The 12,901-nt window shown below is 33.3% G+C and overlaps 1 protein-coding gene and 1 non-coding gene across 2 annotated transcripts; both read right to left on the bottom strand.

Moving 5' to 3' along the window:
• Positions 1–5,514: 5,514 nt before the first annotated feature.
• On the bottom strand, positions 5,515–11,012 carry LOC105163851 (eukaryotic translation initiation factor 2 beta subunit). Its single transcript, XM_011082342.3, has 10 exons — positions 10,877–11,012; positions 10,299–10,372; positions 9,533–9,644; positions 9,361–9,416; positions 9,219–9,273; positions 9,024–9,112; positions 7,625–7,770; positions 7,232–7,374; positions 6,871–6,956; positions 5,515–5,751 (listed from the first exon to the last, which is right to left on the bottom strand). Exons 2-10 carry the CDS (start codon positions 10,356–10,358, stop codon positions 5,674–5,676), a joined length of 825 nt encoding a protein of 274 aa, XP_011080644.1. The 5' UTR covers positions 10,359–10,372; positions 10,877–11,012; the 3' UTR covers positions 5,515–5,673.
• LOC148787911 (small nucleolar RNA SNORD34) lies at positions 6,640–6,721 on the bottom strand. The gene has a single exon (XR_016066263.1). It is a non-coding gene; the product is annotated as a small nucleolar RNA SNORD34 (small nucleolar RNA).
• Positions 11,013–12,901: the final 1,889 nt, after the last annotated feature.

A 12,901-nucleotide genomic window follows, 5' to 3' on the forward strand; every position in this document is an offset into this window, starting at 1 on the left:
TGATCCCATGACACATTTTCGTTATATATTTTAACAGAACGTGCGCTTTTACACTTTTGATCCCACTTTTTATAGGATACTCACTTTCGATCCCATAACTTTCAAAAAGTAATATTTTTAGTCCCATCTACTTAACTACCACGTGGTCTTTTCTATTAAATATCTAACAAAAATGTATCACGGGACCAAAATGCTGTTTTTCTAAAGTTATAGGACAAAAAATGAGAAGTTCCGTTATCAATGAAATCAAAAGTAAAAAAATCCTAATTTATGGAAGGAAAATTGTCATTTTCCCTAATTTTACATTATCTATAATAAATACACCTAAGTAGTAATATAAATACCGGTTTAGCTCCATTAGAAGGTGGGATGGGGTGGGGAATTATTCAAACAGTTTGTATTTAGGAATTGTTCAATCTGTTGGACCGCTTCTCAAGTGATAAAACTACAGTTCATACATTAGCAATATTTATATAAACTGACCTAAATTTCGTGCTATGCATAATTATATTTCTTTTTTTAAATTAAACATATTTTTTATAATATATGTTGCTATGGATGAATTTTTTACGCAAAATAAAATTTTTATTTTTAATTAGTAAAATATAATAATTTTGAATAGATAGATCCATCCAAGATAAAGACTTAATTACACTTACATTCCTTTTAAAAATGTGAAATTATATTTTTTTCTAAAAGGATTTGAAATTATACTTACGCCTCCCCTGAAAATTCTTCTTTTACACCTAATCCCTTTCCACTAGGATTTGGATAAAAATTATTGACTTTAGCAAAAAATATTACCTAGCAGTTTTGCCCCTCATTTAACATTCTCATGTGTATTTTTGTACTTATAAAGAAATAAATATAATATATATATATTAAGATTAATATCATTATATTTTTCTCCTTATAAGTACAAAATTATTACATAATAGTATTAAATAAGGGATAAAATTAAAATTTTATATTACATTTTTTTGCTAAAGCGCTGCATTTTTTATTCAAATCCTAAGGGTTGGGTATAATCGAAGAATTCTCAGAGGAAATATAAATGTAATTTTAATTTTTTTTAAAAGCAAGTATAATTTTATATTTTTAGAGGGGATCTAAGTGTGATTAATCTTCAAAATTAAAATGTGAATTTTGCAAAATTATTTTTTATGTTAATGCAAAATGATATACCATTTGGGGCACACGTATGGGGGCTTTGAATTTATTTGAGCATATCTATCGTTGCAATGTTAGACTTACTACCATGATTGTACACGTCTTTGATCATTTCAATTTAAATTATTATTATCTTTCTTTTTTAATTTTTTGGAAATTTTAAAATTGGTTATGCCATCACATACCATACTAATGGAATGAAATTAAATTTATTCATTTAGTTTACTAATTCCTAAGATAAAAATTTAGATATAATCTTAATATTTCACACGAAATACCTTTTATCTTGACTTTTTATTAGAGGTGGCAATCGGGTAGGTTAGGGTGGACCCAAGACCCAACCTATCAATTATGAGAAGGACTCGAGACCTACTCCATCCTGATAAATTTTATGCTCCACTACAAAATCCGTCAGGATTTTTTTTCCAAAAATTGAATTTTTCCACAAATATATATAAAAAAATTCAATATATCAATTAGCAATAAAATTATTTCATCATCTAACTCAAATATTCAAGTTCGAAAAAATATATTTTCAAGTACAAATAAAATTGTTCAAAGCAATTCAAACAAATCATAACTCATAATAGTTTTCAAACCCAAACAATTTATATCAATTACATATTAATAACTTCTTTATCTTCCTTCTTCTTCTTTTATTTTTTATCTAGTGACTTTCATTAATCAAGAGTTCAAGAGTTCAAGGGATTTAGGTCCCTTATACCAAGAAACATCAATTGGGAAAATGATGGGGGGGGGGGGGGAGGAGGATAGGACCATCCCAATTGGCTTCACGTGTCCATTTAGACAAGCCATGGGCCAAGCCATTACACTATCTAAGAATTTTTCGAAAATTCCACTTCAGTCTAATTTCCTAAAGTCTTTAAATTTCTAACACATTTAAGTGAGCTGCACGATCGATGTCTTCGGGTGATCCTTTAATCCACGTAACATAATCTGCCGAATCTATTTCAAAAATAACTTTCTCAAGAGCAAGATTATTCATCTTTTCGGCCACAAGTTGAATTGCTCGGAGCTCCACAAGAGATGCATTATATGTGAAAACTTCTGTCGTTTGTGAGCTGACAACAAAGCTGTCATGATTTCGAACAACGAATGCCGCAAAACACTTAGCTTTTATGAGTGCAATTTCCGTGTTCACTTTGAGCCATTCCGAGGGAGGCGCAGTCCATTTGCAATTCTCGAGTGGTCTTGTTTTCTGGTTGCTCGGGCACAAGAATGGTTAGTCGAGAAGTTGAGGATGATCTGTGCAAGAGCCTCAGCAGGTGGTGGTTCCTTCCCGTGTGCACTTGATCATTTTGTGCCTTCTATATGAGCTCCAATGTGATAGTCCATGTGGTCAAGAATTCGTGTTGGTCATAGCCCGGGGGGAAGAAATTTTATTTTGGGTCCGAGATGAAAAGGAACCACTCTTGAGTTGCAAGTGTGACAAGGGGTGGAGTCTCACTTGCCACTTAGAGAGTAGCCAAATCCTCTCTGTAAATAGGCATTTCAGAAACAAATGATGAGCATCTTCGACCTAAAAGTCACAGCGAGCCAATCAGAGCATTAGATTTGAAATAAATTGCAATCTTACCTCGGGTTGGAAACACATCAAAAAGTGTTCTCCAGATTAAGAGTTTGAGTCTGTTGTGCAAGTCAAGGCTGCAAATTCTCTTCCCAACAATTTCATCATCGACGTGTGAGGTGGTTGGATGATCTCTAGATTGCATGGAAGGCCGCTTTGGTAGTGAAATTTCCTAACGTGGAGGGCGCCTAAAACGGCTTGGGGGGGGAAGGGTTCCAATGTAGTTGGAATTTGAATTTTTCTGATCTCACAGACAACATCATTTGGAAAGAGTTGGTGAAGGATTTCAAAGTTCCACAGTTTAAAACTGCACAATGAGTTCCCGAATATAGGTTGGCCGAGGGCATGCGGTTACCTCCCTAGGGTGGGGGTGAAATTCTAAATAGATGGGATCCATAGGTCTTCCTAGATACGAACATTGGAGTTGGTTGAAACGGGGAGAAATGCACCCAACCCGATCATATCATAATTTTTATGATCCACCAATTATCATCCTTTCTATTAACGTAAAGTAGCTGCTTGAAAAATCTATCAATAAATTTGCACAATCCATATCTCATCATAATTCATGCATGCCATTAATCATATAAATATAGAGAAATTACTCATGTTTCCGATTTTGAATATTAGCCGGATCCCATTATATAATTTGAGTCATTTATCGAATTGATTTCGTCGTTGAATTTTGAAAATATTGAATTGTTCATCAATCAATCACAAAATCAGATTATAAGTAGATCAAATTCAATAAAATATTTATGGAGAAGAATAAATAAATGGGAAGATGAAGATACGTGCAATTCTTTTAAAATATATTTTTCTAACTGTATAATATTCATATATGTCATGAGACCAACACATGTTTACGTGTGGGCTAAATAGACAACGCCATCTTCCACGTTCTTGTTCAACAATTTTTGACTTTCCATTTATTTCTCCAATCTCCGAGTAACATGCTTTTATACTTTTATTTATTTGTTGTGTACACTTATTGTAAGGATTGAATATAATTTATCCTCTAATATTGTAAACGAGTAAATTATCTCTCTATAAAAAAAAATAGTAATTTATCTTCTATATCGTTTAAAATAAAAAAATAATTATTTTATTTTAAAAAACACAGAGGATAAATTATTGCATTTTAAAAAATAAGGGAGTAAATTGCTATTTTTTTCTATATGGAATAATTTGCACATTTACAATATCACATGAGATTAAATTATATTTTTTCCCTTATTGGTATATATATATACTAGAAATGATGATATGTTGTTCCCGTACACATAATTTTATTTAATTTGATGTGAGAATTATTCATATTTTTTTAAATTAATCATAAATTCAATACACATCGACAACAACTTAAAGAAAAAAAAAAACAATTTCAATTAAATAGTTGGTCTCATAAAAAAATCCATCTGGTATTAAAGACGATATAGTTCTACTGAACTAAAATAATTTTTTTTCAAAAATTAAATCTTTATTTTCAAATCAATCCAATTTATAATTATATTTGCTTCCTACTGGATTCACATTTTACCTGTATAAATAGAGGGAAAAAAATACATTTAATAAGGATAAACCACTAACTTTCTATATCCACATAATACTCAATACACAATATGCAGTCAAACTTTTTCAAATTAACTCCAATAAAGCCTTGGGCAAACCCAAAAATCTCATTGCCTAATGCAGATAAGACCTCAACTTTGTAGTGCAAGTTTGCTTCCATGTGACTGACACTATAAAAAAAAAAATGAATGAGATGGATGGAAAAATTTTAAAAATTAAAAAAAAATTATCTTAATCCATAAAATAATATTAAAAAAATCTAAAAAATAAATAAAATTATATTCTCAATCCACAAATGCATTTTGATCAGTTGACCACAAAAAAATAGATGAAAACCTTACGAATTAACTTCATATCGTTAATATCAGTAGAGTATTAATAATTTTCCAAATAATGAGGATGTATTCGTAATTATGTTAAATTTTAAAAAAATCATCTTAATTTACCCATTAAAGTAACCCATAAACAAATCAATTAAGTTTTGCCATCATAAGTACGCGAAACTTAAATTTATGGTATCACCAACTACCCCCAACATTTATCAACACATTTACTTATCTCATTAATCTCATCCCACAACCTAAACATAGACCTTAAACGTAAAACCTACACTAGTAGGTCTCCAGTCTTACAATCCCATGGTAGCACTACAACAAAAACTAACACTTACGAAATATATAGTAATGAGTACAAAAAGATACACATCAAGCGACAGAAATATGGTAATTACCATTTACCACACTAACATCATTTGCACAAAGTGTTAATTTACCGATTTTACACCCATTATTTCAAGTGTACAATTTTATTAATTTCTCCGGACGATGATACTCCTCAAGGCGTATTGCAAAGGGTATCAAGCAATCAGCTCTAGATAAGTAACTACAAAAAAATACAAGACCACTTTTTGCTTAATACTTTACTTGGACATTACTTACACATCACCCATCATAATTTCTAAGTTATGATTGAACCAAAGGCCAAATTCATATGCTACAATGACTTGAATTTGCATATAAAGACACAGAACAAACTCAATCTTCGAAATCAAAGTGGAAAAGAGGACCCTTGCCACTGTAAGCTAAAACCAACACCTATTCCATGAAGGATCGCTGCGCAGAGAAAGGCAGGGAAATTGAGGTGAAATAAAATGCTGCAAGGAAACAGATATACCGCACTCAAAATTCCACCAAACCTTTGGTACCTCTTCACAGAAAATTTCAATATGTCCTTATTATCAAGAGCAAAATAAAGACAGGCAGTGCTGTTGGTTTGTTTACTAACAACAGAGATCTAGATCAATTCACAGTATAGAACACATTGTTCCCGAAGAACAGCTTTCATTACGTTCCAGCTTTCCGGCGACCAACACGAGCAACAAATCCAGCCTTGATAGGAGCAACTGATCTTCCAGAACCACACTACAAGAAATTTAGCACAAAAATGTTTTAGCAACAAATGTAGGACGAATGCTTATTTTCAAACTGTTGCTAATTTTATTTCTCATATGCATGATAATGTCCTGAAGAGCAGCCAGAGTCCTAATGTATTCTAAAAGGAAAAACAAGAATATTTATCAAATGTTGTTACTACATTCTATTGAATTAATGACTGAGAGGAAGAGAAGCAGGTAGCCTGCGTCCATCTTCATACCAGACCAAGCAGCCTCAGTTGTCAAAGCATAAAATACATATATATTCCCAGTTAGGAAGCAAAAATCCAAGGCTCCACATTCATGAAGCAATATTCATGTGTCTTCCAAACAAAAGAGTTCGACAATGCATGACCGCAAACAGAAAATTCCAACGTTGAGGATTCAGAAAATCAACAAACACAAGGACCTGGAGCAGTTTCAAGACTCCAAGTAGCGACAATTTATTAAAGTCACACTTTCTACTTTTGGGAAGGGAAACTTCTTTCCAACTTCGGACTAAATAGGATAAATATCAAGTATGAACATAAACATCAAGGGAAAACTGTAAAATTGCTATTGCGTTCCAGAATTATCATCTTCTCCAAAGGCCTCAGACTTACTTCAGATACATTCTTCAACTAGCTATCAGACAATGTAGGCAAAATGTTTGATCATCACAGGCCCAAAGAGAAAAGGATGATAAGAGCTTTCCGGATTAGTATGGATGAGTACCAATTAACATGCATAAATATCATTAACATACACCCAAGCATAAGGCAGACGGATATAGGGCTAGGGAATAAAAATTTCCAGACAGCATGGAGGAAGGAGGCGGGGAACGTGGAGAAGAGGGAACAAAAGAGAGCTAAAATATGACTCCGTACTTGATTACGTCTAAGGCCTCAGAATTACTGAAAAATCTCCTTCAAGAAGCAGTCAGACAATGTAGGCAAATTGTTCGATCATCACAGGCCCAAGTAAAACCAAGTAATGTTTTGCTTTAGAATCAGTTGATAATTTATCAAAAGGAGGAATGATATCTTTAAAAACACGAGTTTTTAAGTTACTTGAGTTTAATTTAACATGACTTTTACACACAGAAAATCATGAACAGAAAGAAGACTACCTTTTCACATCTGAGAAAGAAGAGACGATTCTCCTTTGAGAGGATGGTATCCGGACTTTTGCAGCCATTGCATATAACATATTCATCTGCACACAACATTCAGAAACAAAAAAGTATAAGACACAGGCAAATATAAGGGTTAAAGATTATTGTCGATACATAAGAATTGACACAACATACAAAATAAAATATAATCTACAAGCACCATTGCTTCAATGATAGTTTTCACATTTTGAGTAATCAGGTAATAAAAGGTCAGAGAGACTAATACAGTAGAACAAAGGAGACATAGATATACAGAGCAAATGCGATTATTTCATTTATAAAAGACCAGTGAAAGGTAACCTAAAATAATACTTACTAATATAGCGTCGCAGAATTCCCTCAAAATTCTTGGGAGCAAACCTTCCTTTGACTACTAATCTTTGTTGTCCATCCAGAGACCCACTTGTTCCCATTTCCGCCAGCAAGAAGGTCATGACATGCTCAGGTTGTCTATGCATCCTGTAAAATGGGTACCCAGTGACAAGTTAATATATCAATGTATATCTGAATCACAAACAGTAAAGTAGTAAACAGCTGAACACAAACACATATCAATATCCTGTAAAAAGGGTAGCCAGGTGTTCTTTTTGCTGGCACCAGAAGATTCAAGATGTAATTTCAAGGATCAACCACAAAGCTGAAATCTTTGAAATCCACAACTATTCAATTTCTATGAAAGACATTTTAACTGAAAGAAGGAACACCATACGTCTTGCAAAGATCCATGAAATTGACAAATACAGTTTTCTTGGTGCCTTCACGAAGAACTTGAGGTGGCCTCATAACTGTCCTGCGCCGATCTCCAGCAAGCTCGGGATTATTCTCACGGAGAATGTTAAAGACACGCCCAAGAAGCTGTAAATTGCAGACTAAAGGTCAACATGACTAGAATAAAATTAACATAAAAGGAGGGAAGTCACTGCAAGAGCTTGATGTTTACGACAAGTAGAGAATTAATGGGGGCAAGCATCAATTGAAAACATGGTAAGGGATGATCACACTCCTGCCACTGTATTTTCTTTTAAATTTTTGTCACACAGGGCAAGCCTGGTCTTTTCTAGCACTAACAATACAAGGAATGTCTTGAAGTCATCCATAGGATTAGAAAGCGACCTGCCAAGACTCAAGAGTACACTTTCCATCTCCTACAGAACAGATCTGCATGCTGAAGAGGAACAACAGCATGCTTTTAACCACAGTGTTCTAGACGTATAGCATTTGGATCGACTTGCTAACACCAAGCAGGACAGAGCTACATATGATGTCATTAGAGGGTGGATATATACCATGATGGTTATTTCCCCAGCTGTTTTCACTTTTTGTACTCTTGTCTAATATTACCAGACCCCAAAAGGGTTGCACTAATAGAAAGTACTAACTATACCAACACTGATATCTGCAAAGAAAAATAAACAGAAACGTTATCCAACTCAAACAATCACTGAGCAAACAAGTAGAAGTTACCCCTCTCCAATCTTCTTCAAACTGCGTATGATTTCTCACATATTTTAGAAGGTTCTCATCATCTCAAAAGCAAGGAAACAGTGTGTACTGACACCAACAAAGCTGCAAGAACAATGTGCTGCCCAACACACCATGATGTATAGGTTCAACCACTTTCAGCTACAAGGTTCTTTTAGAATAGAACGGTAACCAATGCAAAAACAAAGACCTACTCAAACCACATAATCACTCAATTAGTGGAACCCACTCAAATGCCTCATGAGTATAGAGACAGAAGGGCACACATATACGGAAAGGTAATACATTTGTGCATGACTTTGGTAATGTACAATTGTACACCCTACATTTCCAACTCCCCTGTCCCATTGAAATGCCTTGCAAGGTTACTTCTGTAAGTATAAGAGACAGTTACATGACTTTAGTACTGTAAACCCTCCTTTTTCCTCCTATATTGTTTAATCCCCAACTTATCTGTATTCTTGGAGGAGCCATGATAACTCCTTTGTATCCACATGGTACCACATTAAAGCTGTAACTTAATAACATTGACGCTTGAAGAAAAACCATCATTGATGCCCCACCATTGACAGGTTTAAAAGCAACCAGATAAATCACAATAATCAAGAACAGACCTTCGATCTTACCTCCTCATATTCATAATCCCGATCACTCCCTTCCCATGGAAATTGTTGCAACACAATTCCTTCTCCTTCCTCATCCTCACCAATGATATCTAAAATTTTGGAAAAAGCATATTACTCGACAAATTATTGAAAATAAAGAGAAATGTTAAGAAAGAGCAAAAACTCGATGCAGTCCCTAACAAGAACACTCCTCACCATCCAAGTCCTCCCCAATATTTTCTTTTTCTTCAGTCAGGAGATCTGCATGTGCCTGCAACGGTTGTGCATAATGTTAGTACCAGAACCACACAGAAAATGTCCACAGCATAAATAACAAAAGAAAGAAAATATCACTAACCGGTTTCTTCTTTTTCTTTTTGAGACCAGTAAATGAAGTTTCCAGACCATCAGAAACTGCATATAAAAGTCATATGTATATGAGATTGATAACATAAAACTAACTCCAGAATCAAGTCATGAAAAGTATGAAAAATAAAAATGCACATAGGAGAACTGGCTTAGATATACACCAGATAAGCTCTCAGTTTTCTCAGCTAGAGAATCAACAGACTCCTCTTCAATTAGATCTTGAGCCACTGGCTTCTTCTTTTTCTTCTTTTTTGTTGGGTCAAAAGGAGCTATCTGCAATGGAATGCCATATCATTGAACAAACAAATATACAATGATTATATAGATGACATTCGCATAAGCAATACTATAGTTGGTTAAATTATATATTTACTTCAAGACAGTGTACCGAATCATGGGAGTAAAAGGAACATTGATTCTTCTGGCAATAACACATAAAAAACATACATTTCCAAAATGGTACATTTCAGCAAGAGTACAGCAAACCAGTTACATTAAAATGGAATACATCATCACAGCCATTCAAAATCTCATCACTTCTGTTTCATACATTTAGAACTGACCAAAGAATCAAATTTTTGCTCCAAAAGCACCAAACAGACTCATGTCTTCCAATTGTCCTCTTCCAAAGTTTTAACAGGATCAGTTTCTTTCCAGGATGTTCAATTGAACAAGCTTTTAACTAAAACGACTAGATCTCCGTGTTTCGACTATTAAAATGAAACCCTTCACACTTACTTGCAATAAATCTCAGATAGACATTTATGAACAAGCAAAGCCACAGAAATAAACCTAAAAGCACCAGAAAATCTAAACCGCCACTGCCACAAAACCAAAATCCACACAAGCAACTAACAGTTCAGCCTCCTATTCAAATCACTAACAAAAAATATCATTTTCTTTCTTCCTCTTCTCTTAAAGACTTACATCTCCAACATCATCCTTAACTTCCTCTTTCATCTCATTCTGATTTTCTTCCTCTGCCATGATTGTATTCAGATCTGCAGCACAAATCCAAAATGCAAGTTGACATTAAGAACAAAATAATACCCTTCAAACAAAGATAAAACTAAAAGACATGGTTTTCCAGTGTACTTTAAGTTCCAAATCCCCGTTAAAATATAAACTCTAAGGAGCAAATCCAAACCCTATACCCCAATAAACGCCATAGAAATCACTTCCATAGTTGAAAGCTATTCCTTTCATTGAATAATACACGTCTTGGTGCAAGACTAAGAATTATCAAGTTATAATAGAAATTATAACCCAAAAATTTTCTCAAAAATAACAACCCTATATACACATAAAGACTATCAACCATTGTTACGAGAGTACTAAAACTTTTAAATCCAAGACAAAATAATAAACTTTAAGAAGCAACTCAAAACCCTAAGAAGCATAATTGTTTGAATAAATCCAAATATCAGCTCAGATTCATATAGAAAACACACGCGGTAATCCCCAACCATAGATTTCCTGAAGAAAATGAAGAGAAGAGACGAGACCTGGATGCTGCAACAGAGCGAGGTGACTTCTCTCTGACTAGAAATGCTGATTTGCGGCTGAAGCTTTGGGGAGAAAGGGTTTATAACAGATACTCCTCATAAGTAACAAGACGACCTTTGAATTGGGCTTCAAGAGATGATGGGCTCAGCTACAAAAGCCCAAACCTAAATATCTGAAATTAGAAGTAGTCCAGCAAATTTGCCAAATTGAGCTTTCATGTCATATGGTCTAAATTCTTCAATGTTTTAAACTTGGGTAAAATTTTATTTTTGTTCCCTATGTATAGTCATTTATTCGTTATTGGTCTCTAATATTCACATGCCATAATTTTGATCCCTAGTATTTATAACTATTTATATATTTGGCCCTACTATCAAAATAAGTATTAAAAAAAATAAGTATTAAAATTAACGGAACTAGAAACTACGATTATGTGGCCTAGCACTGTATGTGAAAAGAAACATAGTATACATGACTAGGCCATGTAAGAGAAATGATCGTGTTATCCATGAAAGTGGTAATCTGCTCCAACTTCATTTTTTTTAATACATTTTTTTTTTTATGATAGGATCAAACATGTAAAAGTATTTAAATATTAGGATCAAAATTGTGGCACGTGATTACAAGGAACCGAAGTGAATAAGTGGATTTATATTGGGACTACAAATTTAATTTATCTTTTATAACTTGAATTTTATTAATTACGCTTTTTTAATATTTATTAAAAATTTCTACAAATATCTTAAATATGAAAGAGTTTAGTCTCTTTATTGATTAGGAATATCAAATTTTCAATAACAGATTCTTTAGATATATTTAGATGATTTCATAATATAAAAATTTCAGAATTTTCAACTTTTGTTCTGAACTAGAATACTAATTGATTCCAGTGGTTGTTGATATGGAAACATTTGAAATAATTTTGTTATGAAATCTAGTGACCTGTTTACTTTGGTAGATGGGAGCTCGTGGTTACACCCCAAGTTCGGCAATTTCACTGTTGCACTTCCATAATTCAATCCACTCTAGTGAAAAAACCCTAGATATGGGAAAAGTCATAATTGTCTTTGTTTTGGCAATAGAAATTATGGTATTAATCTCAACTACCCCCTCACACCACTTATCCTGATTCACCCCCCACCCCCCCCAAAAAAAAAATCTTAATGCTCGAGCTTCAGATATTTGTCCAGTGTAAGATCATCATTCCACCTGGTTGCTGCGAAGGTAAAAAATTACTGAGTTATTATTATTTTTTTAATGCTAAAAAAGAATCCACTTGTGGAGCAAAATTGGTATTTATCATAATCATTCGCCTACTTTGTTGAGCTAGATTAAGATGTTTAAATTTTTGTTTTTATTTTTGTTGTAAAGAAATCTGAAAATGAGAGGCCAATCAGAGTTACGTCAAGATTGTTTTAGTTTTTTCAATTTTGTATGTTATTTTTTCAATTAATGTTGAAGAATGTGTGTAGTTATGAAACTAATACTGCCTGGAAAATATTTTTTTTTTATAACTAAGTTGATTTGTCTAATTGATTATATTTTTTGTTTTTGTTTAGATTATTTATGTTGGGTTCGAGATTTTTTATTTGGTCTGAATTAATTCCATTAGTTTATTTTTCTTTTACATGTTGCATTATGTATTTATATATCAATTTTAATGCCGCTCTTTGTTTGCAGATTTTGTTGAAATTTAGATTTTCATAATTTTTGAATACATTGTATGTTAGGATGCAGTTTAAAGAGATATTAGAGGTTTATGTTTTCAAGACTTTATGGCTGATGCAATGAGGATGTTAATGTTGTTCTATTGATTATATCGGTTTTGGAGGTCGCAATTAAAAAGTCATCGTCCAAGACGAATATTAACGTATAGCCTACAAAACAGGTTACCGTCTTGAAGTCCAAGTTATGAGGAGGCAAGTTTAATTTAGTGACACCAGCATGCATTGATAATTTAAGAATGAATAGAAATGCATTTGGGAGATTGTATGTAATATGGCAAAACAAAGGAGGATTATGAG

This window comes from Sesamum indicum, linkage group LG6, assembly GCF_026168435.1.
Source record: "Sesamum indicum cultivar Baizhima isolate 11 linkage group LG6, ASM2616843v1, whole genome shotgun sequence".
Lineage (NCBI taxonomy): Eukaryota > Viridiplantae > Streptophyta > Magnoliopsida > Lamiales > Pedaliaceae > Sesamum > Sesamum indicum.